General features: G+C 34.9%; 1 protein-coding gene across 6 annotated transcripts in view; it reads right to left on the bottom strand.

The window, feature by feature from the left end:
• Nucleotides 1–4,312: 4,312 nt before the first annotated feature.
• LOC123313523 (protein peste-like) overlaps nt 4,313–26,782 on the bottom strand; it is a 59,969-nt gene continuing 37,499 nt past the window's right edge. For 5 of the 6 annotated variants that reach the window (XM_044898443.1, XM_044898446.1, XM_044898444.1 and 2 more), the window contains exons 2-7: nt 11,781–12,227; nt 8,990–9,202; nt 7,752–8,046; nt 5,483–5,682; nt 5,357–5,430; nt 4,313–4,766 (exon numbers count right to left, since the gene is read on the bottom strand). In XM_044898443.1, coding sequence (XP_044754378.1) covers nt 4,505–4,766; nt 5,357–5,430; nt 5,483–5,682; nt 7,752–8,046; nt 8,990–9,202; nt 11,781–12,227 — 1,491 coding nt within the window. In that variant the 3' untranslated portion in view covers nt 4,313–4,504. Of the gene's footprint in view, nt 4,767–5,356; nt 5,431–5,482; nt 5,683–7,751; nt 8,047–8,989; nt 9,203–11,780; nt 12,228–22,078; nt 22,217–26,782 lie in introns of those variants that run through there. The other variant, XM_044898445.1, reaches the window with a different exon arrangement.

The following is a 26,782-nucleotide window of genomic DNA, read 5'->3' as shown; positions in this document are numbered from 1 at the left end:
TTGAGGAAAGAGGTGATAGTCGGATGGAGCCAAATCTGGTGAGTGAGGGGGGTGTTCTAGTAATTCAAACCCTTACGTCCAGTTTCATAATCAAATTTAAAGTCACTTCAAGCTTAAAGCTTCCTTTAATGTCATTTTTAGTAGGGTTAAAGGAAGCTTTAAAATTGAAGGGACTTTAGGTTTGATCATGAAACCGGCCGTTAATCACGAATTTTTTGCATGGCAACATGAGATTTGTGTGCAGGGGCGTTGTCCTGCAAAAACAAAACACCTTTTGATAGCTTTCCGCGTCTTTTCTCTTTAATATTTCCCCGTAGAGTGGTCAGTAACGTCGTATAGTAATCTCCGGTTGTTTTTCTACCCTTATCCAAAAACTCAATCATGATTACTCCATGGCAATCCCAAAAAACTGAAGCAAGAACTTTTCCAGCTGATTTTTGGACTCGAAACTTCTCAGGTCTTGGAGAACCAGAGTGTCGCCATTCCATCGATTGTTGCTTTGTTTCTGGAACGTAGAAATGAACTCAAGTCTTATACATAGTAACAAATCGGTTTAAGAAGTCTACATCGTTTTCAAATGGAGCACAGATCGAACGCGATGCTTCTACCATTGCAAGCTTTTGGTCAACATTCAAACTTTTGGGTATCCATTTTGCAGCCATTTTTCTCATGTCCAAATTGACGTCAACTATATGATGAACGCGTTCGTATGAAATATTCAGTGCTTCAGATATCCGTCTTAGCCCAATTCGACGGTCTGCTAAAATCATGTCATGAACTGCATCGATATCTTCGGGGACTAACACAGAAACTGGCCTTGCCGATCGGTGATAATCTTCAATGGAAAATTTACCTCTTTTTGAAGCTTCCAGTACAATTTTTCACGGTCGCATACGAAGGACATTGATCACCCAGGGTATTAAGCATATCTTCGTAAATCATCTTACCTCTTAACCCTTTTAATTACAGGTACATGATGATGGCTCGATATGTACTCCAATTTTTCGATTTTCACAATTTCGGTGGATATCTTCTTTCTTTCAATTTATTCCGTAACTCTGGTTCACTTTTTTAACATTAAACTTCACACTGACACTTCTAAGGAGTTATTGTTCGTTGTTATGCTAACGCAATATTTTTTATGCATGGCTAACTAGATATCATTACATCCTCGTATTGTTTCTTTAACCAATAACACAAATTGAAAACGCTGAAACCCATCAATTAATTTTTGTTAACTCCTATTTTTTGGCGATAAAATTGTTTATTTTTTGTAAACCTCAAGGGGTTGACGCCGCAACCCCATCCAACTTTCGTTGGATAAAATTGATAGATTCTCAACCAATACCTTGAAATTAAGAAAATGAAAAGTATAATAGTTCCTATTATACTTATTTTGCAAGAAAAATAATATTTTTTTGCAACACCTTAGCCACAAACCTACATCTAAGATTTCATTAGTTGTATTTCGATCACATTCCTTATTTCAAGTTTTTTACCGACACATTATTTTCGGCCAATAACATTAAAGTTTGGTACAAGAATTCGGGTTATACCGGATATGAGGTTTGTGATCAAAATATAAAACATTATTTACCAATTAGTTAAAGCTGGGCTCATATGAATCTTTTCACTCGTAGTAATATTAAATAAATTCAGAATAGTGAACCGAAAATAATTCCAGGGTGATAAATGGTTTTGAGCTTTCTTTCTGTTCCATTGGTATTCACATTTTTTAAGGTACCTACCTATTGACTCATGAATTATTATTTAAAATAACTTAAGAACTTACGAATCCCGTATTAGTGCTCTGGTTTACCATAGTGCCAAAATATTTCCACATTTAAAATGAAATCAGCAATCGCCTGCACTAAATAGAATATTCACATACAAATGGGGATGACCTTTGCTCCTTATAATCTGGCAAAAAACTGGATGATACTGTTTGAATTTCAAATGATAGGGACTTCAAATTTTTCCAGAATATTAAAGTTATTCTCGTACAACACACGACACCATTCTGAAACTCTTCGATGCATTTGAAATGCTGCTAGTAATGACCTGAAAAAATGACCACTACGTTCTCTATTCTTATGAAATAATTGCGACTTGAATTATCTTATCAATCGCATCTGGCTGACATGTAATCCTGAAGTTATTGCCCTGTCCTCATGTATGCAACAAACTCCCATAATTTCAATCAAGTTAGTGTGCCAGTTCAGTAGAAATTGTTCAGAAGATGCATAATGAAAAACCATAAACCCGAATTGTTAATGAGGATTATGAAAATGATAATAAGGTATTTTTTCTTTCGGTTAGAACGTTCTGGTTGACCTCATAGTAGGGGAGCCCATGATAGTGACTGGGGATTTACCTCGGGATTTACTCGAGCGTCATGCAGTTTCAGTGGATTATAAACATCAGATTGTAGGAGGGAGAAAAGATTACATGGGCGTTGCCCTTCCATTGGTGGTGTGAACGCCTTCAGGGGTCCAAAAATATTCGAAACAAAATAGTCAAATGAACATACCCTAGCGTTTCAGCTAATAATAACGTTTATAATACCTCACATGTCTTTGTGAGGCACTTGAATAACTAAACCATAGAATGTACCTACTGAAGGACTACATTCGCGATTATTGTACTTTCGCCCTGTATCTCAAAAACTGTTAAATGTATAGAAAATTGCTTCCGACAAAACTTGTAGAGAATGATATACAACTTTCATGATAAATACAGAAATGATTAAGGGCTCATAGGACGGGATATTTGAGAAAAATCTCATTTTATGTACTTTTAATGACGTTTTTTGTTTTTTAGGTGATACAATTCCACTGTAGATGGCCTACTAGACGTTTTTTAGAGAAGTAATCACAATTTTGTGCTGAAAATTTGCATGGAATTTTTTCCCTAAAATATTTTCAGATCTTACTATCCTCTTATTTCATGTGGCACACCTAGCACATATTTGCATCTTTCGATAGTTGATTTAACAGAAATTTCAACAGTATGCCATACCTTAGGTGAAAAGTCAACGGCTGATGAGTTATTGAGATTTTTATGACAGAAATTATGAAAACAGAAGGTCATACTTCTCTGAATATTTCTGCTGGAGACGTTTTTTTCTTAAATCTTCAACATTCTCGATTCTGTCATTATGCAGTTTCATAACGCCATTTGCTGTTTGGACCGAAAATGAACAGGGTTTTTAGGAGAAGATTATCAGGTTGGATAAACCGAAATAATAAAAACTAAAGATTTTCAGATTAAAACCAACAGTTTTTATTTTTTCAGTTCATCCTACGCAAAAAAAGAGGATTACTCAAATTAACCCTATAACTAAATCCAAAACTTTCAGAGTTATCAAGGAAAAACAATTTCGAACTTCTCCAGCAGAAATATAAATTGTAACCTACAGCCTTCACCATTTTTTTCATAAGAATCCCGCAATGACTCATAAACCATTGACTTTCTATCCAAAGTGTGGCAAACTGTGGAAATACTATTGAATTAGCTATCTGACGATGTAAAGATATACTGTGTGTGCCATTTGAAATAAGAAAATGGTAGGCTGTTTCCGGTACAAACGGTAGGTGCATAAATCTGAAATTAGGGAGGAAGTTCTTAGTCGAAAATTCTAACAAGCAAATTTTCAGTCCCAAATTTTGTTGGTTCTCTATACCTAAATGTCTAATAGTCCATCAACCGTGGGACACCCTGAACAGGTTTTTCACGTTAATCTTGAATAATTTTCTTCTCAATACATTATATTATATCTATAAAAATATCTTGGGAAAGGCTGGAAGACCTAGGTCGATAGCCGTTTGACTGACTGGTCAATAAAGTTTTTCTCTCTCTAACTTGGAAAATTAGAATTTTTTTGAAATGTCTGGAGCAGAATAGATAACATATTGTAGTTTAATTTTGATTGGGGCTCATGGAAACGATTGATTTCCACTTTTGTTTGTATTTTGAGAAGTATAAAATTCGAAATGTGATCGAGAAAACTGTTTTTTCCGAATATATCTGAGCATATGCCTCCTAAGACAATGGTGCTATTTCCATACTTACTTTATTTTTCAACGTAGATTCCATTAAGGCTTTAGAAATATGGGTTTCTAATTCGAAAAAACTGGTGTCCATTCCGGTGAAAATGGATGTCTCAAGAATCAAAAAAAACTGTTTTAACGAACGGCATTCACGTCATACCCTATATAAGCCGTGACACCTTGGAGGTATGATTTTTCTAATTTGTCACGACCCTTTGTTTCAAATTTGTTTGAATGAATGGTAGGTAAATACAAATGCCTGAAAAACATGGATTCAATTTAATGACTAAATTAAAAATCGTTACAAAATATATCAAAAATTTACACAAATTATTACGAAAATAACATTCAATACAACATATTCGCACATTTGAAGAATTATCCATAGGATCCTAGGAAACTAAATGTTCATATCACAAAGTGGTCTCATAGATTAATATGTCTTCGCGTTTGTATCACCTCTTTTCTTGGTTAAGAGGAACAAGTTCTTTGTTGTAAATTTCTTCGGGTCTGGTCCACAACGGCGTTGTGCAAATTCGGTAGACCGCAATTGACATAATAATAATTCCACTACAGATCATAAGCAGACCTGTCAGTATGCAGATTTCCTTCAGCCACAGTAAAAAGAGGAGACCAAACGAGTATTTGGTCGGTACCTCCACGACTTGTTCAAACCAGAAGATAGGGAAGAAGACGTCGTTTCTATCTTCGAGTAATCTGAAATAAACAAATAAGTACAATTTTCATAATAAATGCTTACAAATTTATGTGAATGATTATCGCAATAAAGACGAGAATATAATTGTGGGACAAGTTTCCTTCTGCGGTGACTCTTTCTCAACTGGATATTTCGGAATAATGGGAATAATACGTGAAATAAGAAGTTCTCTGAGTTCATGATCAATCCGGTATGCATCTGAGAATGCGTGGTATGGATGTGTGTGGATACAGTTTGTATCGATCAATGTAATTCAGTTTTTCTGTTGAATGAGTGCAATATTTCAGAGATAAGCATTCCTTCAATAGAGAACTACTATATAGCACCATTATGACCATTATATTATTGTAAAAGGAATAATGAATATTTCTGTTTTTTTTTATTTAACACAATTTTATACCAACAAATCTCCGTCATAATTAATATGAAGTGTTCTATAGGGTTCTAAAGTTTATTTTCTGCATTTCTGCTGTTTCGAAATATTCCTTCAAAGTTCATTGCGACCTTCTTTCTGTCAATAATTTGGTCGTTGATTGCAGAGGTCTTTTATTGCCAAGAGCGAATATTTTGAAATTATTTCGATACATACCCAATACCTGGAACATTTTTCACGAGCAGATTTATCTGGAGCCTTGCTGACACCTCTAGAGGAAGACCAGTGGTCTGCAAGAATTCCGAATCAATAAACATTTCCTTCACCTTTGTTTTCACTTACCGGTTCGATGATCATGTAGAAGTCATGCTTCTTACTTGGTTTCATACCATCCACGAGATTGATGAAATATGGATCTGCCTTATAGAAATGAGGTAATGAGACAAAACCTGGAGATCCGTACCTGCATAGCGATATATTCATCACTCCATAGGGAACGCAGTCACCGGAACAGTAGCACACATTTTCTGGATATATGGTTCCTGGAATTTAGAAAATGTGAGTTGGAGGCTATGTTCTGAGAAAAACCTAAAACAAGGCGTTGCGCGTTGCTTATATATTCTCTGTGTTTTTGTTGTTTCCTTGCACAACCTCTTAGATATACAGGGAGTCTCAGAATTATTGGGAAGGCTCATAAGGCTTGAAATAAGGCGAAAAGTTTCTATGAAGGTATGCCCGGATACGCTTCGTTGAAGAGTTACGTTACTTCGAAGATGAAGACTTGATTATGGATCTATTCAATTTTCTCGACATGGGACCAAGATGAACAAATGAAATTTTGCAGGATTATTTTTTTAATAGGGATGCATCTGAAACTCATTTTCTCACTCATGCCCCATAGCTAGTGAAGGGTGAAATCGACAACCCTTTTATATATTCGACCATAACTTTCCAAAGGCTTTGAATATCATCATTAAAAATTATGTATTGAAGGGAAACTTCCATATCAAAACTTTACTATTTCTTTTGAATTTTAATCGTAGCAATGATATGATCTACGTAAAAAAATGTAATATTTTCATTGCCCCCTTTTTGAACAACTTAAAAAAACAGTCTCTCGTTTTTTTGGATCGATCTTCTGTAACTTCGAATGCCAGTTTGACCACCCGCAGAGTATTAACGGTTTACTTCGTTGTGTGTACCTGCGATTTGTGCTAAAATTATGCAAAAAATTGTTCAATTGACGGAAATGCCGATGTAATGTTCAAAAATAGTCTTCTTTTACGGACACATTTTAAAAGTTATGTTTCCAGAAGAAATCTATGGGAGATGAGTGAAAAATTGAATTCTAGGTGCATCTCTATTTGGAATGTACCAGTCGTCATCTTTAAAGTAACGTAACTAAACCTCATTTTCGTCTTATTTTGAGATACTGAGCCGAATTTATTCCCATTAATAATGAGACACCCCATAAATAATTCGCTGGCGGAAAAATTGAATCGTTGATGTTTTTGTACATTTTTCAGAGATGAAAATTATCTTATTCATATTATTCGATCATTCTTATTATCACTGTGTGAGTGAGTGCGTGTTTGAGAAGTTTCAGAAAGCCTGGTTGTGATCCTACTTCCTTTTTTTAAAGGATTTTGCCTCTTCATTTTCCTTAAAAATCTGCATCTTTTTTTATCTTACCCTATCCTACCTTGAATTAGCCGCAAAAAATTACAGAGTAGAAAGAGCAACTTTTATAGAATAACGAAAATCATTAATTTGAAAAAAAATTGCATTCCCTTACACCCGATTCTGCTGACGCCTATGACAGAACCAGATATTCAAGTGATTTATAATAAACGAGTGTATTTAACTGTATATTTTCGTAAAGTTTCAGAAATACTACTTAGTGTTAGTGATTATTTTTTATTTGAAGAATAATTTGGTTTTGTCAATACTTTTGATATTTTATTTATCTAAGAAATATTTTGACTACAAAAAAAAATTTTCATATTTGGATTTGTTGTGTACCTACTCAAAATTTTTTCGAAATGGAGTTTCGTGAATAATGAATCATCATCATGATAATGAGATAGGCACAAGTATTCTCCAATTTCTACTTCAGATATTATATTGGTGAACGAAATGGCGAATGCGCCGGGAATGAAGTAACCGTCTTTATAAATAAAAATCGCAGTAGGTTGACGTAACTTTGAATACCTATCATATTTAGTTCACAATCCTCCAGTAAAGAACACCACAGATAAACAAGTTTCTAGGATTCTATTCTTTAGTTAGATACGATGAAGGAAGGCAAGGCTGTATATATATAATCTAAACACCCAGGATACCTTTCGGTGTTTGGGTCTCAAAATAACACATATTCCTATATTCATTATAACTGGAACTTAATAAATGAAGGCTGTTTGAAATGAAAAATGAGGTGAAAATTATAGAAAGATAGTGCATATTTATTCCATTATCTTTGAATAGATTTTTTTTTCTTCATATTTCGTTGGACTTAATTTATAAGGTATATCGAACAGGTAAGTCGTTCTATATTTCTCATTGATTTTTTCATATACAACTGACTATACACTACACAATGACTATCACTCACCGTTATCAAAGAAATGGTCTCCCAAAGTGAACTTATATCCATTGATCATTTTCTTCCTTTCTTCCTCGACGTAATCAAAAACGATCGTTCTGCACATTTCGGGGTTGAAAAGTTCTAGGGGTTGTTTTCCCAATCCTGCTGGAAAGAACTCCCCAGCAGAGCCTCTAATATCACCACATCTATCTTTGAAGAATGGAGAGTGTTCCATATTATTATATTTGTACAATTGACCGAACTTTGTTTGAGATCCAGTGCCCATGTTATAACGCCCGTCCCATTCATTAGAACCGTTTCTCTGAAAATCAACATAAAAAAATGTTCCATTGGGTTTTTGGTATCTAGCCATTGATATATGACATTTTTATGAGAACTTGAGGGAAAATCAGCCAAATCAAAAAATGAGGAAATTACTCTCATTAACTTGAAGACAAGAGATTTTCCCTGTTTGTGTTTAAGTTGCACCTGGAGAATAGTTTTTGAGATTAAGAATTTTCTTTCAGGATTTTTTATTTATCGTTTCGTACGATAAATAGAAAATGCAAAATTTCGTATTTTGCATAGTTTTTCGTTTCCGCACTACTTACGCTCAATTTCATGAACAATTTTAAAGTCCGTTTAATTTTAAAGTCTTCTCTGGTCCTACTGAAAATAAAACTAAAGAAAGTTTCATTTTCATTTGTTCGGTGCTTTTTGAATTATGGAAAAAAAAATTAGGTAACTATAACTCCAAAATCATCGAGCGTTTTTACACAACGAATAAACTAACAATCTCAAGTAATTGTGCAACTAAACAGGTTTTAATATATGTACATATTTGAAAATTATTAGGTATTAGAATTTTTTTTACGGAAGAACTTGAAAAAATCTTTATCGATATAAAATTTAGACTGAAAAAATTACAGGCTTCGCGACTGGGGACATTGGGATATGGTATTTAGACGGGTTTCAACCCATTTTTTCCATTTAAACTCTCGGTTATCTCGATTAATCACCTTGTATAATAATTTCGACATTGAATAAATCCACTCGTCAGTTGTAATACAATCTCTGAAAGTGCAAGCGCAATTTTTTTTTCCATTTGAATTTTTTCGTTTTTTTAGAACGGAGATAAATTCCTTAAATTTTTCTGACCTTTGCTAATTTCTCGAAGAACGTTTTTTATTATTCGAAGTCTGTATGTGAAAATTCCCTCTCCCTCATACATGCATGAGGGATGAACAAAAAAAAAATGCAATTACCTTATAAAACCAACCAAATTTGTCCATTGGAGGGACTTTTTGTTTCACAAATGGTAGGGATTTTCCCAAATTGATGAGTGGGTCTTCGTAGCCGTCGAAGAACACGTTCGCAACGGATTGTGTCATGTCCATCCGTCCCAGAATGGATCTTATTCCGATAGAGAATAATTTCTTCGTCCATATGCTCTCGTGTCTCATTGCATAACCACCCGACTGAAATGATGGGTTCAATTAATCCTTCGTTAAGAAATAAAAAAAGGATTCTTCAGATAATATGGATTAGATTGAATTTTTGATGTCCCAGGAGTAATATGGGAATAAATTTGAATATATGTAGGTAGAGAAGCTCAAAATAAGACGAAAAGTTCCCATGGAGGTATGTCTGTTCCTAAAACCCTAAAACTGGTAAAATAATAATCTGAGGGTCATTTGCAGGAACATATGGAATTTTTTAAAATTTCAGATGCCCCTTTTGGTGGCTTCTTGTTTATCTAGCTTCTTCTAGTTGCTGATTATTAAATTTTTTGTCTAATTTTTTAATGAAAACCTCAAAATATCCTTCGAACATTAATACATGGTGAAGAACCGTGGATCAAATAAAATGGATTGACCGAAATTAAGTTCTTTACTTCCAAGGAAAATGGAAATGTAGGTATTAAAACTGGTAACATCTGACTCGGTCATTCATTGGTTTGTGCTCCTAATTGGATAACATTTTCAGGGTGTAAAGACAATGAGCAAGCACCACTGACTACACCATATGCAGTAAACATTTTACTGCAAGTCAATTGAGAACCAACCGTTCATCCACGTAAATTGTTCTATTGCAGGAAGCATCCCTTGTATGAAGGGCCCACTTAGGGGAATTTATGACCTTTATACGTCCATTCAATGATTCTCAATTTCTACTTCTTCCATATATTCAGAAAGGCGAAGGTTTTATTGATTTCGTTTTGGGAATCGAGTGACTGTCCAATCAACGATTTGACAGTCATTCAATTTTAAGTGTTTTATTCATTCATCAATCAATTTGTATATCGTATATTATAATAGAGTGTAATAAGTGTTACTTAACTTATTTTCACATGGCTGATTTTTATATATGTTTTCAAGAATATCATTCTGAAGTTATATTATAAGAGACGGACGCCTTCCCTGGGCCAAAACACTTGCCAGACGCTTTGAAGCTGCACAAAAAATGGATAAGTTCGCAGGTATTCAAAGCACATGAGTCTCTACTGAGATCCTAAAGTTTCATCTATGTGAAAATAAGTTATGTCTGGTCGCTCCCGTAACTTGGACTACAAGAAATCATAAAGAAACTATACTGACGGGCTAACCACAGGTTTTGTATACCTCTGTTGTAATGATATATTGAATTAATATTCAATTAATCAGTATGAACTAATGTTGATACTAATTTCTGATATAAATTGTACAAATTCAACTAAGTTAATCAATTCAAAACAATGTATTGCACAGAAAGAACACCTTTGACGTATAGCAGATCACCATATATTGTTGTGTTCTATTCAAAGATTTCAAACCATGACTGCAAATGAAAATAGAGCACATTTGACAGCGTTTTTCATTGATATCAATTGATTCCCAACAATGAAACATTATGAAATGTTATGAAAATAAACAGCCTGATCACAAAACAAAATCATACTTCTGTTTTGTCGCTCAGAATGTTTGTTTTCTGGTCTCAACAAAGTAGATAATGAAATTCAATACAAGAAAATGGAATTCGAATTTCGCGCCCTTCAATTATAAAACAGAAAAATGTTATTACATAGACATAGAGACATGGACTGAGCAATGTCAGCATGAAATTGGCTATTTATTAGAAAGAGAGAAAAGCTCGTCGGGATATACCTTTCTCTTTTTTGTTCACATAGAGGTGAGTGTAGACCAATCAAAATTCTAGAAACAGACAACTGCATTCCCGACGTGTTTTTCTCTCTGTCACTTTTTTTGACCGTATTTCATGCATAGATATAAAGGGAAGGCACAGTCCATGTCTCTATGTCTATGTGTTATTAACCATTTTTTGTATTGACGGTACGTTTTCAGCGCCATCTCATTGTCAAATGTGTGAAACACGGAAAAAAATGTAGTCGGTGAGTAGCGAAGACCGGTTTCGCTCTTGTATGAGCTCGTCAGTATCGCATAACTCAACCAAACGATGCCGACTGAATGAAGCAGAGGACCTTTTGTTGAAAGCCAGTGGGAGCATAGAAGTAGTAAATAAATCGAAGCGACATCTGGTGTTCAACGACCTAAGCTCTCTCATTCATGACTACTCAAAAGTAGAGATCTGCGTACAAACAAGAGCGAAACCGGTCTGTCGCTACTCACCTTCGATGCCGGCACGTTCTCCATGGTACTACTGAAAGTGTAGATTTCTACCAGTCCGATTAATTTCATTACCATTATTAACCTTCGCGCGTTAAACGCTCATAAATAATTCAGTATCCATCCATTTTGTAGAAAAATGCTCAAAAATGATTTTTAAAAAAATTGATAAACTTTTCATATCAGCTTGTCATGCACCCTCTAGGAGAGTAGCTGGCTTTGTTCATCAGGTATGAAATGGTTGAACTAATTGAATTAGAATACATTTTTTTTTCAATTTACTTTCTAGACAAATACATACTCCTTAGGGTTGATTGATGTTTCTTGAGTTTTTAGAAAACATCTCCTTTTCATCAATTTTCGACACTTTTCGAATAAACTATCGAGTGGTTTCATGGAAACTAAGAAAATAAAAATTAAAATAAATACTCACGGCTGCAACAGGATTAATTGATGTTATCGGAGTATGCAGATCATAGGGCGAAAACTCCTTATCAAAGTACCACCTCCTGGTTCTGTTGTAAGAAACCGTTGAATTATCATGGAATGTGATGTTAGTCTTTTCCATCACTTCTAAAAAACGAAATGGTCCAATTTCTTCGAACTTTGGTTTCACTAGTGGATTACTAAACTCTTCAGGGTTAGTCCAGTTGAAGAAGTATATGTCCAAATAGATGTCGAAAGGGGTTTTCTTGAAGATTTCGTATGACTTACTTCCAGGGGTCACACTCAAAACTTCACTTTTTAAACCGTTGTAAATTAACGTCCTCAAAATGATCAATATGATTCCCGAACTTATGAACACTAATGGAGTTATGAACGCACACACTATAAATCGAAGTTTTTTAGTCTTGCACCGATCATCGAACATGTTTGTTTTCTGAAACATAATTGAATATTATTTGATAAGTTCAACGAATGATGTTAATTATCAATGAAACATGTAATATCGATTATTATAAACACTAAGTTCGATGACATAATCTAATAAACTCTCTGAAATCATCCACTTCAATTTAATCAACTATAATCTGGATTGTCTAGGCTGGTTACGATTCGATATAGTGTTTCCTGACTGCAAATCAGGAAATTTCAGTGAAAAATCAATTTGGAATGATACGACGATCGTTTAATAAAACTTCCTAAAAAGAAAGAGGTGGCGCTCGTATAATATCGTAAATAGTAAATGTTTTTTTCAGCAAGCATCATTACCTACTTTAACGAATCAAATTGAGTGAGATAGCTGAGGCTACAGGCATATCACAAGATGCAGTGTTCTAAATTTTGCACGATAAATTGGGCGTGAAAAAAATTTTTCGCATGATGGGTGCTACGTTTTTTCTCAGGGGAAAATAAAAAATCCCAATATGTTTAGTGGTGGGATTCAAATCTCGATATTTTGAAAAGACTCCAGGGGTTCCTCAGGTGTCTCATCTAGGTATATTCCTAGTACCTTCCATAATTTCCTGTACATACCTTGTTTAATTGAAATAAATATTAATTATTTTATTTCCTGTGTTTTCATTGTAAAGTTATGATATTTTCATTAGTTGATTAACTATGTGAGGAACAAATTTTTCATTCGGTTGGGATTAGAAATCAAACCTCTCAATTTATGATAAAACTTATGTAACTTGAGGTTTGATTATATATGGATACTGCATACAAGAAGCTTTGAATTGATGTACTCTGTTGTTTTCATTGTTAAGTAGCAGAAGTAGCTTATATTTTTATGTGAATAAATTGAATCCAAAGAAGAAGCACACTTATAAAAACAAATTTTCCAATCTTACTTGGTGCTATTTTTAAAATATTCTGTTCGAAATTCGAACATTATTCTAAAAAATAATCAAGTTCAATAATATGGAGGATTCCATCTGAATTATTCACAAAACTGGGTCACGCCGAGCGAGCCGTCGATCTACCGAAATCTGCTGACTGGCTAGAAACAATTGATGCAACCGGGGACTCCGTCAGTGCAGTAATACCAAATATGGCAATGTTATTGTTATCGTCATTATTCAATTTAGTATATAAGCTTAGACTGTAATTAATAAAATCATCATTCATCTTCAGTTTGATCAATATACCTCTTGGGCAACTGTGGAGTTAAGACAATCCCTTGAACGTTCTGAGTCTGGTCGTTCAGTTGCCCTAAAAACTTCAAGCAAGTGTTGTTTCAACCAAAGAAACAACATTTTTTGGTCCTTCGAGCCGGATCGAGAGAAAGGATTTACGACCCTAATCTCGATCAAAACATCAACGCCTGTGGGGAAGTCTTCCAGAGCCAAATCCAGCGCCAGCAGAAGCCCTCCAGAGCCAGCACCAGCATCCGTGAAGAAGCCATCCAGCGCCAAATCCGAGCCCGTGAACTAGCCTTCCGGATCAAAAATTCAAAAAAGCCAGGGAACACACCGAGTCCACTGGAAAAATAAGAGCTAAGGATTTACGACCCTTATCTCAATTAAATCATCAACGCCTGTGGGGAAGCCTTCCAGAGCCAAATCCAGCGCCAGCAGAAGCCCTCCAGAGCCAACAACAGCATCCGTGAAGAAGCCATCCAGCGCCAAATCCGAGCCCGTGAACAAGCCTTCCGGATCAAAAATTCAAAAAGCCAGGGAACACACCGAGTCCACTGGAAAAAATAAGAGCTAAGGATTTACAACCCTTATCTCAATTAAATCATCAACGCCTGTGGGGAAGCCTTCCAGAGCCAAATCCAGCGCCAGCAGAAGCCCTCCAGAGCCAACAACAGCATCCGTGAAGAAGCCATCCAGCGCCAAATCCGAGCCCGTGAACAAGCCTTCCGGATCAAAAATTCAAAAAGCCAGGGAACACACCGAGTCCACTGGAAAAAATAAGAGCTAAGGATTTACGACCCTTATCTCAATTAAATCATCAACGCCTGTGGGGAAGCCTTCCAGAGCCAAATCCAGCGCCAGCAGAAGCCCTCCAGAGCCAACAACAGCATTCGTGAAGAAGCCATCCAGCGCCAAATCCGAGTCCGTGAACAAGCCTTCCGGATCAAAAATTCAAAAAGCCAGGGAACACACCGAGTCCACTGGAAAAAATAAGAGCTAAGGATTTACAACCCTTATCTCAATTAAATCATCAACGCCTGTGGGGAAGCCTTCCAGAGCCAAATCCAGCGCCAGCAGAAGCCCTCCAGAGCCAACAACAGCATCCGTGAAGAAGCCATCCAGCGCCAAATCCGAGCCCGTGAACAAGCCTTCCGGATCAAAAATTCAAAAAGCCAGGGAACACACCGAGTCCACTGGAAAAAATAAGAGCTAAGGATTTACAACCCTTATCTCAATTAAATCATCAACGCCTGTGGGGAAGCCTTCCAGAGCCAAATCCAGCGCCAGCAGAAGCCCTCCAGAGCCAACAACAGCATCCGTGAAGAAGCCATCCAGCGCCAAATCCGAGCCCGAGAACAAGCCTTCCGGATCAAAAATTCAAAAAAGCCAGGGAACACACCGAGTCCACTGGAAAAAATAAGAGCTAAGGATTTACGACCCTTATCTCAATTAAATCATCAACGCCTGTGGGGAAGCCTTCCAGAGCCAAATCCAGCGCCAGCAGAAGCCCTCCAGAGCCAACACCCGCATCCGCGAAGAAGCCTTCCAGCGCCAACTACGAGCCCGTGAACTAGCCTTCCGGAAAATCAACAAAAAAAAAAAAAAAATCTTCAAAGCAGAGATTTCATGAAACCTTCAACCAACATGGAAGAGAAATTGGAAGCAATGTACAAAGAATTCATGTGGGAATATATCGAACTAAAACACATGACTCCAGCAAATCAGACGACCAGCACAAGATACTACATTCCGCTAGAAGCAGTAATAAAAGAGGACAGAGAAACAACAAAACTGCGTGTCGTATTCGACGCTAGCCAGAAAACCAGTACCGGAATCAGTTTAAATGATATATCACACACTGGTCCCAAGCTTCAACAAGAATTAGATGTGCTGACGCCTGGACATTTTCTCATAGGAAAATCACTACATTCAATCCCTGAACCAGAGATCAATGAAAAGAATATCACCCTACAAGATAGATGGAGGCTTATACAAAAAATGAAACAAGACTTCTGGAAGAAATGGACATCGGAATATCTCTCCAGATTGCAACAAAGGAGCAAATGGACGGATGAAAAAGAAAACATGAAAATGGGAGATATCGTACTAGTCAAACAGGACAACATTAATCCCAACTATTGGCCCTTGGGAAGAGTGACGCAGTGTCACCCAGGAAACGACGGATTTGTGAGAGTGGCTACGATACGATGCAAAGATGGGAAAGAGATCAGAAGACCTATAACCAAAATCTGCATACGTCCACTCCTTCGGAACCGAAGAACTAACAGATCCACCACGGAAATAAATGAAGTAGAAGCCGAAATTCCATTGACCGAAATCACACCGAGTTCAAAACCACGCCAGCAATGTTTCGACCTTGACCAGCTCTACGCCGAGGCGAAAACAGAATTCCAGACGAGAGACCAACTCCGGACGTCAGCACCCATTCATGACCATGCCCAATAAAGCACTCGATCGAGTGTCACACGAGTTAGAAATAGGAAATTAGGGAATAGGACAATAGAAGTAACAGATTGCCAACACTGGAGCTCCAACATCATAGCCTGCAGCATTTCGGCCTTGGGAGTAATGTTCGAAATTCGAACATTATTCTAAAAAATAATCAAGTTCAATAATATGGAGGATTCCATCTGAATTATTCACAAAACTGGGTCACGCCGAGCGAGCCGTCGATCTACCGAAATCTGCTGACTGGCTAGAAACAATTGATGCAACCGGGGACTCCGTCAGTGCAGTAATACCAAATATGGCAATGTTATTGTTATCGTCATTATTCAATTTAGTATATAAGCTTAGACTGTAATTAATAAAATCATCATTCATCTTCAGTTTGATCAATATACCTCTTGGGCAACTGTGGAGTTAAGACAATCCCTTGAACGTTCTGAGTCTGGTCGTTCAGTTGCCCTAAAAACTTCAAGCAAGTGTTGTTTCAACCAAAGAAACAACATATTCCCATTATATGTATTACGAGAAGAGAATGACAAATTTCTCACTGCACATAACAAATATATCGAGTAGTACAATATTGAACTCAATTTTAATTGTCACAGTGAAATTGATGACAAAATGTAATCTATAACCACAAAAATGTATGGTCTAATGTTATTTCAAACATGAATCGATGTAGTCATCTTTTTCTGAGGAGAAACGTATTTGCCTCCACGTTTTCGTCTGTAAATTTTTGGGTATTCTATGGAATAAATAAATGAAGTAGAATTATATCTTCAACAAGAATATGAATGAATTATTGAAAAGCATACCAACCGCTGATATGAATATCAACAAATATACGATGTGAATCGAACTAGCCAATTTGTCATCGTCAGAAAAACGAGAGAGAAAAGTTGCTTCGCAAGAGTGTGTCATATCATGTGTCAGTTGGATTGATGGGAGCAGACACTCCGCATCCGAATATTGCTCAAGATGATAAAAATAGAAACACATACGATAGTATTATATTTCATTCAATGATTTGCTTAGGTTATTGTTTGTGTAAATATTGACAATTAACGTTCAAAACCTAAAAATATTATCGAAGATAATCTCTATCTAAACGTGTGCTTGTCAGTTGAAGAGTTCAAGTCACTATCAATTTTACGATTAATCAAAAAATTAAGCGTAGATGTGTTATTTATTTGCATCATACTCAGATAAAAATAACGCCTTTTTCTTCGTATCTACACGAAAATGAGTTTGATTCGAAATCGATATTAGTTAATGAGTATAAACATACCACTTATTACCATAAACTGGATAATTGATCTAAAACCGTGTAGGTATTCAGTTTATTGAAATCAGAAGTCAAGAGGTTATTTTTTGATAAAACAATTTTGGAGGATGCAGGTTGCTAACGGAATGTTTTATTTTTCATCAATTTATTACTGTGTTGACAAAAAATTGCAGCACCCAATAATTCAAAGCCAATTGGAATGTTTCAATCATTCATCAAGATTCTGTATTTGAGCTACAGTGAATTGGGGGACAATATACCACCATGGTTTTCTGAGGGGTAAGGCTCCTCGTTTCTGAGATACAGAGTAGTTTTTTCAAGTTTTGTAGATATTGCAATCTCTGTTCACCAAACTGTTTATTTAAAACATAAAAGGACAATACAGGACTGAAAAATTTTGATTTTTGTTTTAGGGTCTTATGAAATATGAGATATCTAAGATCTCTGAAAATCAGCTTTTTTCAAATATGGCCCGGGTACAGTGCGCTATATTTCATAGTGATTGATCTGAAATTCAGCCTGACTCTGACTCTGTCAGTTTTCAGGGAGTTATGCCATGAAGCAAAATCCAACTAATCATATATAGTAGGATATCAAAAATTTCACGAGAATAAAAGCGACAAAATATAGAGTGAGTCAATGCTGGATGGGTCGATAACTCTTATAAATTTTGCTCTAGCAGAATGATTCAGGCTTGCCCAGAATCGACTCTACTTTGCACTATAAGCTAAAATAATTTTTGACTTTATAGGTACGTTCGAAAGTTAAGAAACAAGATACAACCCCGTTTTCTCAAATGAGAATCCACCATTTTCATATCATATTTGAATGTACAGGGTGGGCAAAATTCGTTGTCTACTGAAGGGATCTCGAGAACTATAGCAGCTAGAAGAAAACGGACGACACATTCTCGAGCTCTTTTTTCTTGACTAATCCAAAACTGAAAACAGATCTAGCCTAACGTTCATAAATTTTGAGTTATGAACGAAAATTGAGAAATTGTCATTTTCAATGAAGCTGAATAACTCGTTTATTTGAACTCGTATTCGAAATCCGTTGTTACATTCTACAGGCACTTTTTTATGAGGAATTCGAATATGATATTGTCAAATTTTTTGATCCAGTCATTTTCGAGATACGACAGGGATTTCTGATTTTTCAAATGTAAACTATAGTTGAAAGTCCTTTCATTCTGCTGCAATTTTTTTGCTGATTTCAAAAATGTATCATATGTCGCTATTCACATGAATATAACATAAGAAAAAAAATTCAATACTTTATTCTGCCCTTCGATTCACTGTTGAACTTTTAGTAGGCTAGCGTAACCATAGCGACCGTTGAAAATGCATTATGGTTTGTGAACTCCACATAATCCTATGTGAACTCAACCTGACGAATAATTATTTCTTTTATATATCGAGATCGATATCCTTTAAAAGAGAGTAAGACTTTCGTCTGATTATTAAAGAAGAAAATTTATTCAATTATCGTTTTTCAATTCATGTAAGAAATTTAAAGAGTGAGTAATATAAATAAAATACGAAAGCTGTCTATAATTATGATTTTTACAAAAGTAAGATGATGAAAAATAGGTACGTCTGTCCACGGTAGTAGTCGAATTGGTAAACCATCGTAAGATAAGCATGCCAAACATAGCGAGAACAAACGATGGCAAATTAATCATAGAAATATTTATTCAGCAATCCGTGATTTCAATCATAGAGGCTCAGGTTCACAAAATATAATCCATATTCAACGGTTGCTATGGTTACGCCAGCCTACTAAAAATTCAACAGTGAATCGAAAAGCAGGAAAAAGTATTGAATTTTTTTTCTTATGTAATATTAATGTGAATAGCAACATATGATACATTTTTGAAATCAGCAAAAAAATTGCAGCAGAATGAGAGAACTTTCAACTATAGTTTACATTTGAAAAATCGGAAATCCCTGTCGTATCTCGAAAATGACTGGATGAAAAAATTTAATGATATCATATTCCAATTCTTCATAAAAAAGTGCCTGTAGAATGTAACAACGGATTTCGAATACGAGTTCAAATAAACGAGTTATTCAGCTTCATTGAAAATGACAATTTCTCGATTTTCGTTCATAACTCAAAATCTATGAACGTTAGGCTGGATCTGTTTTCAGTTTTGGATTAGTCAAGAAAAAAGACCTCGAGAATGTGTCGTCCGTTTTCTTCTAGCTGCTATAGTTTTCGAGATCCCCTCAGTAGACAACGAATTTTGCCCATCCTGTACATATGAAATTCTGATTTTGAAATACATACCCTAATTGTCATAATTTATCTGTATTATTTTTTGACGTAGGTCACTTTTCCCGACAAATTTTATGGTTAGGTTATGATATTTTTAACCAGAGATCATATCGTGAAAATCGTTTGAGATAATTTTTTATTGAATTCCGAAAGAGTTTTCAAGTGTTTCGGAGTTTTTCGGATTACTGTACACAGTGTACAGGGTGGGCAAAATTCGTTGTTCACTGAGGGGATCTCTAGAACTATAAGGCCAGAAGAAAACGGATGACATATTTCCGAGCCCTTTTTCAGAGAAATAAAGAATGGTGAAAACCGCAGCCTCCTACGATTCTTCAATATTGAGTTATTAGCAAAAAATGAAATTTTGAAGATTTAGAAAAATTCTCAAATCTTTTTTGTCTTTGAAGTTACAGAACTGAAACTTGAACCTTCTTCAGGCACTTTTTATTTACGTAGAATTCCCTGATGAGCTCAAAGCTCAAAATATTTTTTCATTTCAAATCATTAAACGAACTTTCGTTTCTTCAAAAGCAAACTTTTATTGAATTTGTTATGTTTGAATTGGAGAGGAATATTTCGTCAGTAGATTTTACGTAGCCTGAGAAGGTTTAAGTTTCAGATCTGTAACTTCAAAAACAAAAAAGTTATGAGAACTCTTCGATGTCCTCAAAATCTTATTTTTTGCTAATAATTCAAAAACGAAGAATCGTATGAGGCTGCGGTTTCCACCATTCTTTGTTTCTCTGAAAAAACGCTAGGAAATGTGTCATCCGTTTTCTCCTAGATCTCGTAGTTCTAGAGTTCCCCTCAGTATATAACGAATTTTGCTCACGCTGTACAGAGTCCGAAAGACTATAATTTTTCGAAAATAAATTTAAAAAAATATCAATGAGTCAAATTTTTCGAATGGCATGCCTTTGACTTTTGTCATTTCTTGGATAGCCTAGTGGGGGTTCTTCATTTCTATGGAGACTTTTGAAGCCTAAAATGAATTTTTAAAACGATTCGTTTCAGGCCTGAAATGTTTCCATGAAAATGATGAAGAAAGAAGAAATTGTGTATTCTCATGTGGAAAAGCACTGTGATATTGTGTTTAACCACTTTCGGATTATCTTATAAAGTCACAAATAATTTCAGGATTTGAGCTAATTAGAGTCTATTCCGTCAAACATTGAATGATTCCCCTAGTCCTAAATTTCTAAGAGTTACGGCCGATCGAGTAATGTTAACCCTTTATTTTATACACGTAGAAATTAATAGAACTAAAAACAAATTATATGAATCTCACAAAAATGAGTTTATAAATAGCGATACGTGTTTCGCTATCAAAATAGCATCCTCAGGTTTACCTTCCCACTTGATGATGCTATCTATTGTGATAGCGAAACATGTTTCGTGGATTAAAAAATAATTTTTGTGGAAATCATATAATCTGTTTTTAGTTCAATTATGGATTTTCATCAAGTATCAGCCACATCCATTTTATAGAAATTAATGAATTGTTCATAAGAGAAGTTCAAACAAGAAAATTTCGCAATAAGTTCTCATAGATAGATAGCGTCTAGCATCTGATAGATAAGCATGCATCTGTTGATGGATGCTGATCGGTTAAGAAAACTGTAGAGTTTTATAACTAGTTGATAGCTTTATTTGTCAGAAGTTATTGAGTGACAATTACTGTGAATAAAATGATACATCATATCATATATCTGCTAAGATTCTACTTTGAGATAATCGTGACGAATACGAAGCCATCATGGCTGCCACAGATTCAGACGTTAAACAAGCCCAACATTTCTTGGCAGCAAGGAAAAATGTTTCCAAATATTTATAAAAATACAGATCATATAAAATTGAAAACTAGGCATTGATTTGAAAACAACCTTTGAAGGTGTTGCAAAATTTGAGTGTCATCTCAAAAATAAAGACTAAAATTTAGATGACTAACTACGAAACCATCCAGCGGATTTCGCTAATTCAAAAACCAAACCTGCACATTTGGAATATACACCTATCCTGTTTGCAACCGGGCTGACAGAATTGAGATTGACCAATGAAGTCCTCTTTGATAGTTTTTTCGGCTCGAAACTCTAAAATAACAGACATTTGAGCAAAATTAACACGCTGTCTTTCCCAGAAACAACCTACAAAATGACTTTGACTAAAATCCAACATTATAATATTTATTGAAATTCATTCTGGGAGGATTCTGCATTTCCTGAAACTTTTTAGGGTTTTCACTCCTAATCTCTGAAACAAAACCAATTTAAAAAATGAAATAAACGAAAATCGATTTTCGAAAATTGATTTTCATCTGATGAAGGAGTCTGATATAGACTCCAAAACGTTACAATATAAATTTATAATTTCAAAGTTCTTTATTTTCAGTTCATTGTCAGGCAACAATTTTTTCTAGTTGATTTGCTCCTGACAAATTAGTTCAAGAATTTACGCAGAAGCAAACCGTTTATTTCATTTTTTCAATTGATTTTGTTTCAGAGATTGGGAGTGAAAACCCTAAAAAGTTTCGGGAAATTATAATATTTGCTCGAATCATCAGCTAACATGTCTCGGTTCGATTTTAAAAGGGTTATTTAGAAAGTTTTTTCCACCTACCTCCAAAAAACAACTGTAAGGATTAATACACGAAAAACCTTTGACAAAATAAAATTACGGAAAGCGTGTTCAAAATAAAATTTGAATAGATATGTGATCGCATATCTGGGTATTGGCTGAATGACTAAAATGAGTACTGCTCTTTCGGCCACACCGTTTATCTATTCGTTTATCGATGTGCTCGAGATAATTATGATCGACGACCTTCAATTTTCTACAACAAATATTGAACATACAAGCGTAGAGGTGATTGTTCGTAGAAAAAATAAATATATCACCCCCAAGCTCCGGCTTGTTTTCATCCTTCATTTTGATTCCTGTCAGGGCTAGAACAAATGTGCCGGCTATAGGCTGACCCAAATTGCAGCCTATCCTATATTTTTTACAAAACTAAGAATGGGTAGTAAAATATGCAGGATGTCCCAGGATTATTGGGAATAAATTTGGATATAGTTTCAAAATCTCAAAATAAGACGAAAAGTTCCTATGGAGGCATGTTCGGAAACGCTTCGTTGAACAGTTAAGTTGCTTCAACGATGACCTGAAAATTGATTTATAAAAGTTTTTCAAAGTAGGGCACAGATGGAGGAGTAAAATTTTGCAGAGTTATTTAACGATTAGAGATTCACCAAAAAATGAGTTAGACACACAATTCAATTCAGAATGAAAAGTAGTATATTATGGTATATTAAAACGGGCATGAAACTAGCTCAGTCATACGATAAATCGCTTGCGAAGATTTACCATGCAGGGAAAGAACTAACGATGTCGATCAATATACGAAAGAAAAATCTCTAAATCATTTCATGTAATGCACTCAGTTTATGTACAATAATATTAATAATGTTCATTTCGAGAACAATTGTATTTAATTTGTCATATTTCAAATAATATGAACGGATTTTGTTGTTGAAAACGCGTTTTTCTCAGCTGTAAGGAAAATTGACATCGATGGTTGTTTCCCTGTACCCTTCAATTATGACATTGTTGGTTTTCTTGGTTAAAACTCGATCACTATTGTCCTATTTGTTCAGAAAAATATGAAGAGCCACCAACATGGGAATGTATCAAGTGTTGTGTTCACCAGGAACCATAAAGCAGTGCTTGTAAAAAGGCCCTTCTGTATTGACAATAAACAGCATTTCTCTAATATTGTAACATTTTGATGACATTATTTTGTACTTTGTTTTGATTGTGTGTTTCACTGAGTACTGCGTTCACTTACCCCGTGAGGGTGCGCACACTTACCCGTAATACGGGGCATGTGAACGCACTCCCACTTTCACTATTAAATTTTTTCTTGCGGAAAGAAAACGTTTTTTTTTTGTTTGCTTTTTGATGTTTTTTTATAGATTAGAAAATTCTCAATCTTATGAATATGTTTTAATTTTCCTAGCATCAACATTTGAAACAGGGTAAGGCTTGAAAGGCAAAAGTGCGTAAAGTTGCCCCGAATGACATAAATCAACATACAGCTTGTAGAATAACCGCCATTATTCTGTCATTCTATTATATTATGCACTTAGTAAAACATATGAACCGAGGATACCTCTCTTTTGCACTCTGAATGATCTAGATTCCAGAATCCTGATTTATATTCTTCAGTCAGTAGAGATTGAACTTATCAAAGAATCGAATTTGTCATATGATTAGGAACATTCGGAACATCCCAAATGAGTAAATGCTTTCAATAACAAGAATTTCAACTATTATAATAACATGAACAAGAATATAGATTAATATGTCTTATTCAAATCCCAAAAAAACCTTTTTTCGATTAACCCAAGGTATGGATTTTCAATTTCACACGGTTATCAAAGATTACAGGTGTTGATGTGACACTCAATAAAAATCGATAATTAGACCAAAATGGACAAATTCATATAGGATTTTCATCATTACCTATTAGCAATAGCAAAAATACTTATGTTCATCTCGTGCAAGAAATGCTAAAAATTTGTTATTTGAATAACTATTACGATCATGGGTGTAAAACAACTTGAGGATAACTGTTAGTTGATGAGTAAATTGTCCCACCTTTTATTTTTGTTTGCAAAGTATGTTCCCACCAGTGACAATTTAGAAACTACTTCACAAAGACTACCTAAATGATTGACAAAATATTTTTTTGCTATTTTGATACATACATATATCTGATGTATCGAGCAGCAAATACTTAATTGTTATCTCCTCAATTTTCGGACTAGCATGTAGCATATCTTGCGGTATATGTTCTTTGAAGATTGAAAAACGATAATTTTTAATAAATCTCCGACTTTTTCAAGTGGACGAATCAGTTGACCCATTTGAAATGTCATCCGACAGAATTCACTTATCTGTCATCACAATAACTTATTATTCATTCATTAATATTTGCGTAATCTAGGAATATTATGCAACGAAATATTATTGATAAGCTTTTCGCTATCGATAAGAGAGATCAGGTTTACCGAAATCCAATTCGAAATTTTTTGACACCATAATGCTACTCATACAACACAGGAAATTTTCATCAGAATATTTCAAATTTAGTTTCTGTTGGTTACCATTTATTCAGAAATTTCAACGGTATGGTCATGAAGTTCAGGGAGGTTATGGTATTATATTGTGTTTTGATATAGAGTTGAAACTTAATGGCTTTTCAAAATATCTTAAACACAAAAGGAGGACCACATACATGAGATAATGTCTTATGAAATATTCGCAAATGATGCAAATATTTTTTTGCACTTGCTAAGGCACTATAGTGGCTTATAGTGAAGCAATTCCTCTTTACCAAATAGCAATTACAAAAACTCAGGAATATTTCATTGTATCGTGAAAATAATTTCTATCAGAGAGTGGTCTTGGACGATGTCAATGTAAAAAAATTTTTGTAGAGGACTTTGAACAGAAATAAACAGAATCACCTGCTTCAAACTAAAAATGCTCTTTTAACTGACTGTGACAGTGCGATATTAATAAATCATAATGAAAATTTCAAATTTAGGCCCTAGGGTGGCCTGATATTCTAGCCCCAAAGAGAAGTGGCCATGAATAATGACAAATGCAGAAAGATGTCTATGGAACACGTTGTAAGCTTAGACAAAAGTTTATTTTTCTAAATTCGACATATAAAGTGACACTTTTTAAAACTAATTGACGTTTTGAAACATTCCACTTTTTCTAACTAGTTACGAAAAGTAAAATATTTCGCAACTGACAAAGAAAAGATATTTGCTTCCAAAGTAACGAAGTGGAAAATTAAATATTGTCGATTTAGAAAGAATCCGTGAGGGACGCTTGTATAGACGATTGTTTAATTGTAGTATTTATCTATAATCAAAGAAGCTGTTCAATTGGCCGATCCGAAAGTTATCACACTTATCCTCATATGAGTCCTTTCTGTACGTTATAAAGTATAAGATGATCTCGGTTGATCTTGTCTAATTAAGACATGTGCACTACGAAATACGCTTAACTTTCAAAGGACATTGGGTGTCTGGTTTACTACCTCCTATCATATCATCACTTGAGTCGGCACGTTTTGACTGTAATTAAAAAAAATTGTTCAATGGAACAACTGATACGCTGAAATTTCGATATCGAACGGAATTCACATAAGTGGAATAAAAAACTTCAAAAGGAGCTGGCTATGGAACTTTTGAACTTGAACTTGTACTGAAAACAACCTTGTATTGAGAAATACACAAATTGCATGCGAAAACACATCTAGTGTCAGCGACCACACACTCAGAATGTTTATATAACTGACAATATTGACATAAATAAACTGACATAGTCTAAACTATATGATTGAAATCAAAAGGAGATTCATAAACCATTACACGTGTGCTTTTTTCGACAAAAGCTTTTCAAGGCAATTCCTATCCGAAAAGCTAGGAAACCATGCCATTTTTAGTAGGCAATCCAAGGCACGCGAAATTTTGCCAGTTAATTGATTGGGTTAGAACAGATGATGAGAGGCTATTTATATACTTAATAATTTATAACTTTCAGTTCACATATTCATTCAGTTTCAAGGATGTTGACCATACCTACTTGTTTGAAGGAAATATTACCTAAAAACAAAAATTTGAAATTTTTCTGAGGGTTTGGACACTTTTACACTCGAAACCATGTAAGTCTGGATCACTATTGATAGCATACATCAGTCAGTAGGGATGTATTTTCCATTTTTTTTGAAAAATACACAGTTTGTGCACAAATGAGAAGAAAAACCTTTAAATCCCTAGATGTTCATAATTTCACCAGGTTGTACAAAAAATTTCATCTCCCATAGATGCCTCGGCAGGCCATTTTTTCCGTTTTGGCCCTGATAAAAAGATATTGCGATTTCAACTTTTCATAACGAGCTGTACCACCTCTGGAAGAACATATCTACCTTCAGAATAACTAGCTAAATCCATGACACTACACATCTGCAGTCTTTTGAAAAAAAGTTGTATTCAGCCAAAGAACCCAATTTTTCAAATTTCACAAATAGGTATTTTTGAATTTTAATCAAATTATTCGAAAATGGCGCATTACAAGTGAAGAAAATATGAAGAAAACTTTTATTTTACAAAACGTTCAAATATTCATTAGATAGCGACCAACTTAGTGTCAAGAGTCGGGTTCTTTGAATTTTTGGTATTTTTATGGTACCTAATGGTCACTATGAGAAAACTGGGTGATATCTTGTGTTAAAAAAAAAATTATCAA

Source organism: Coccinella septempunctata, chromosome 5, assembly GCF_907165205.1.
Source record: "Coccinella septempunctata chromosome 5, icCocSept1.1, whole genome shotgun sequence".
Classification (NCBI taxonomy): domain Eukaryota; kingdom Metazoa; phylum Arthropoda; class Insecta; order Coleoptera; family Coccinellidae; genus Coccinella; species Coccinella septempunctata.
This window is presented reverse-complemented; position numbering and strand designations above follow the sequence as displayed.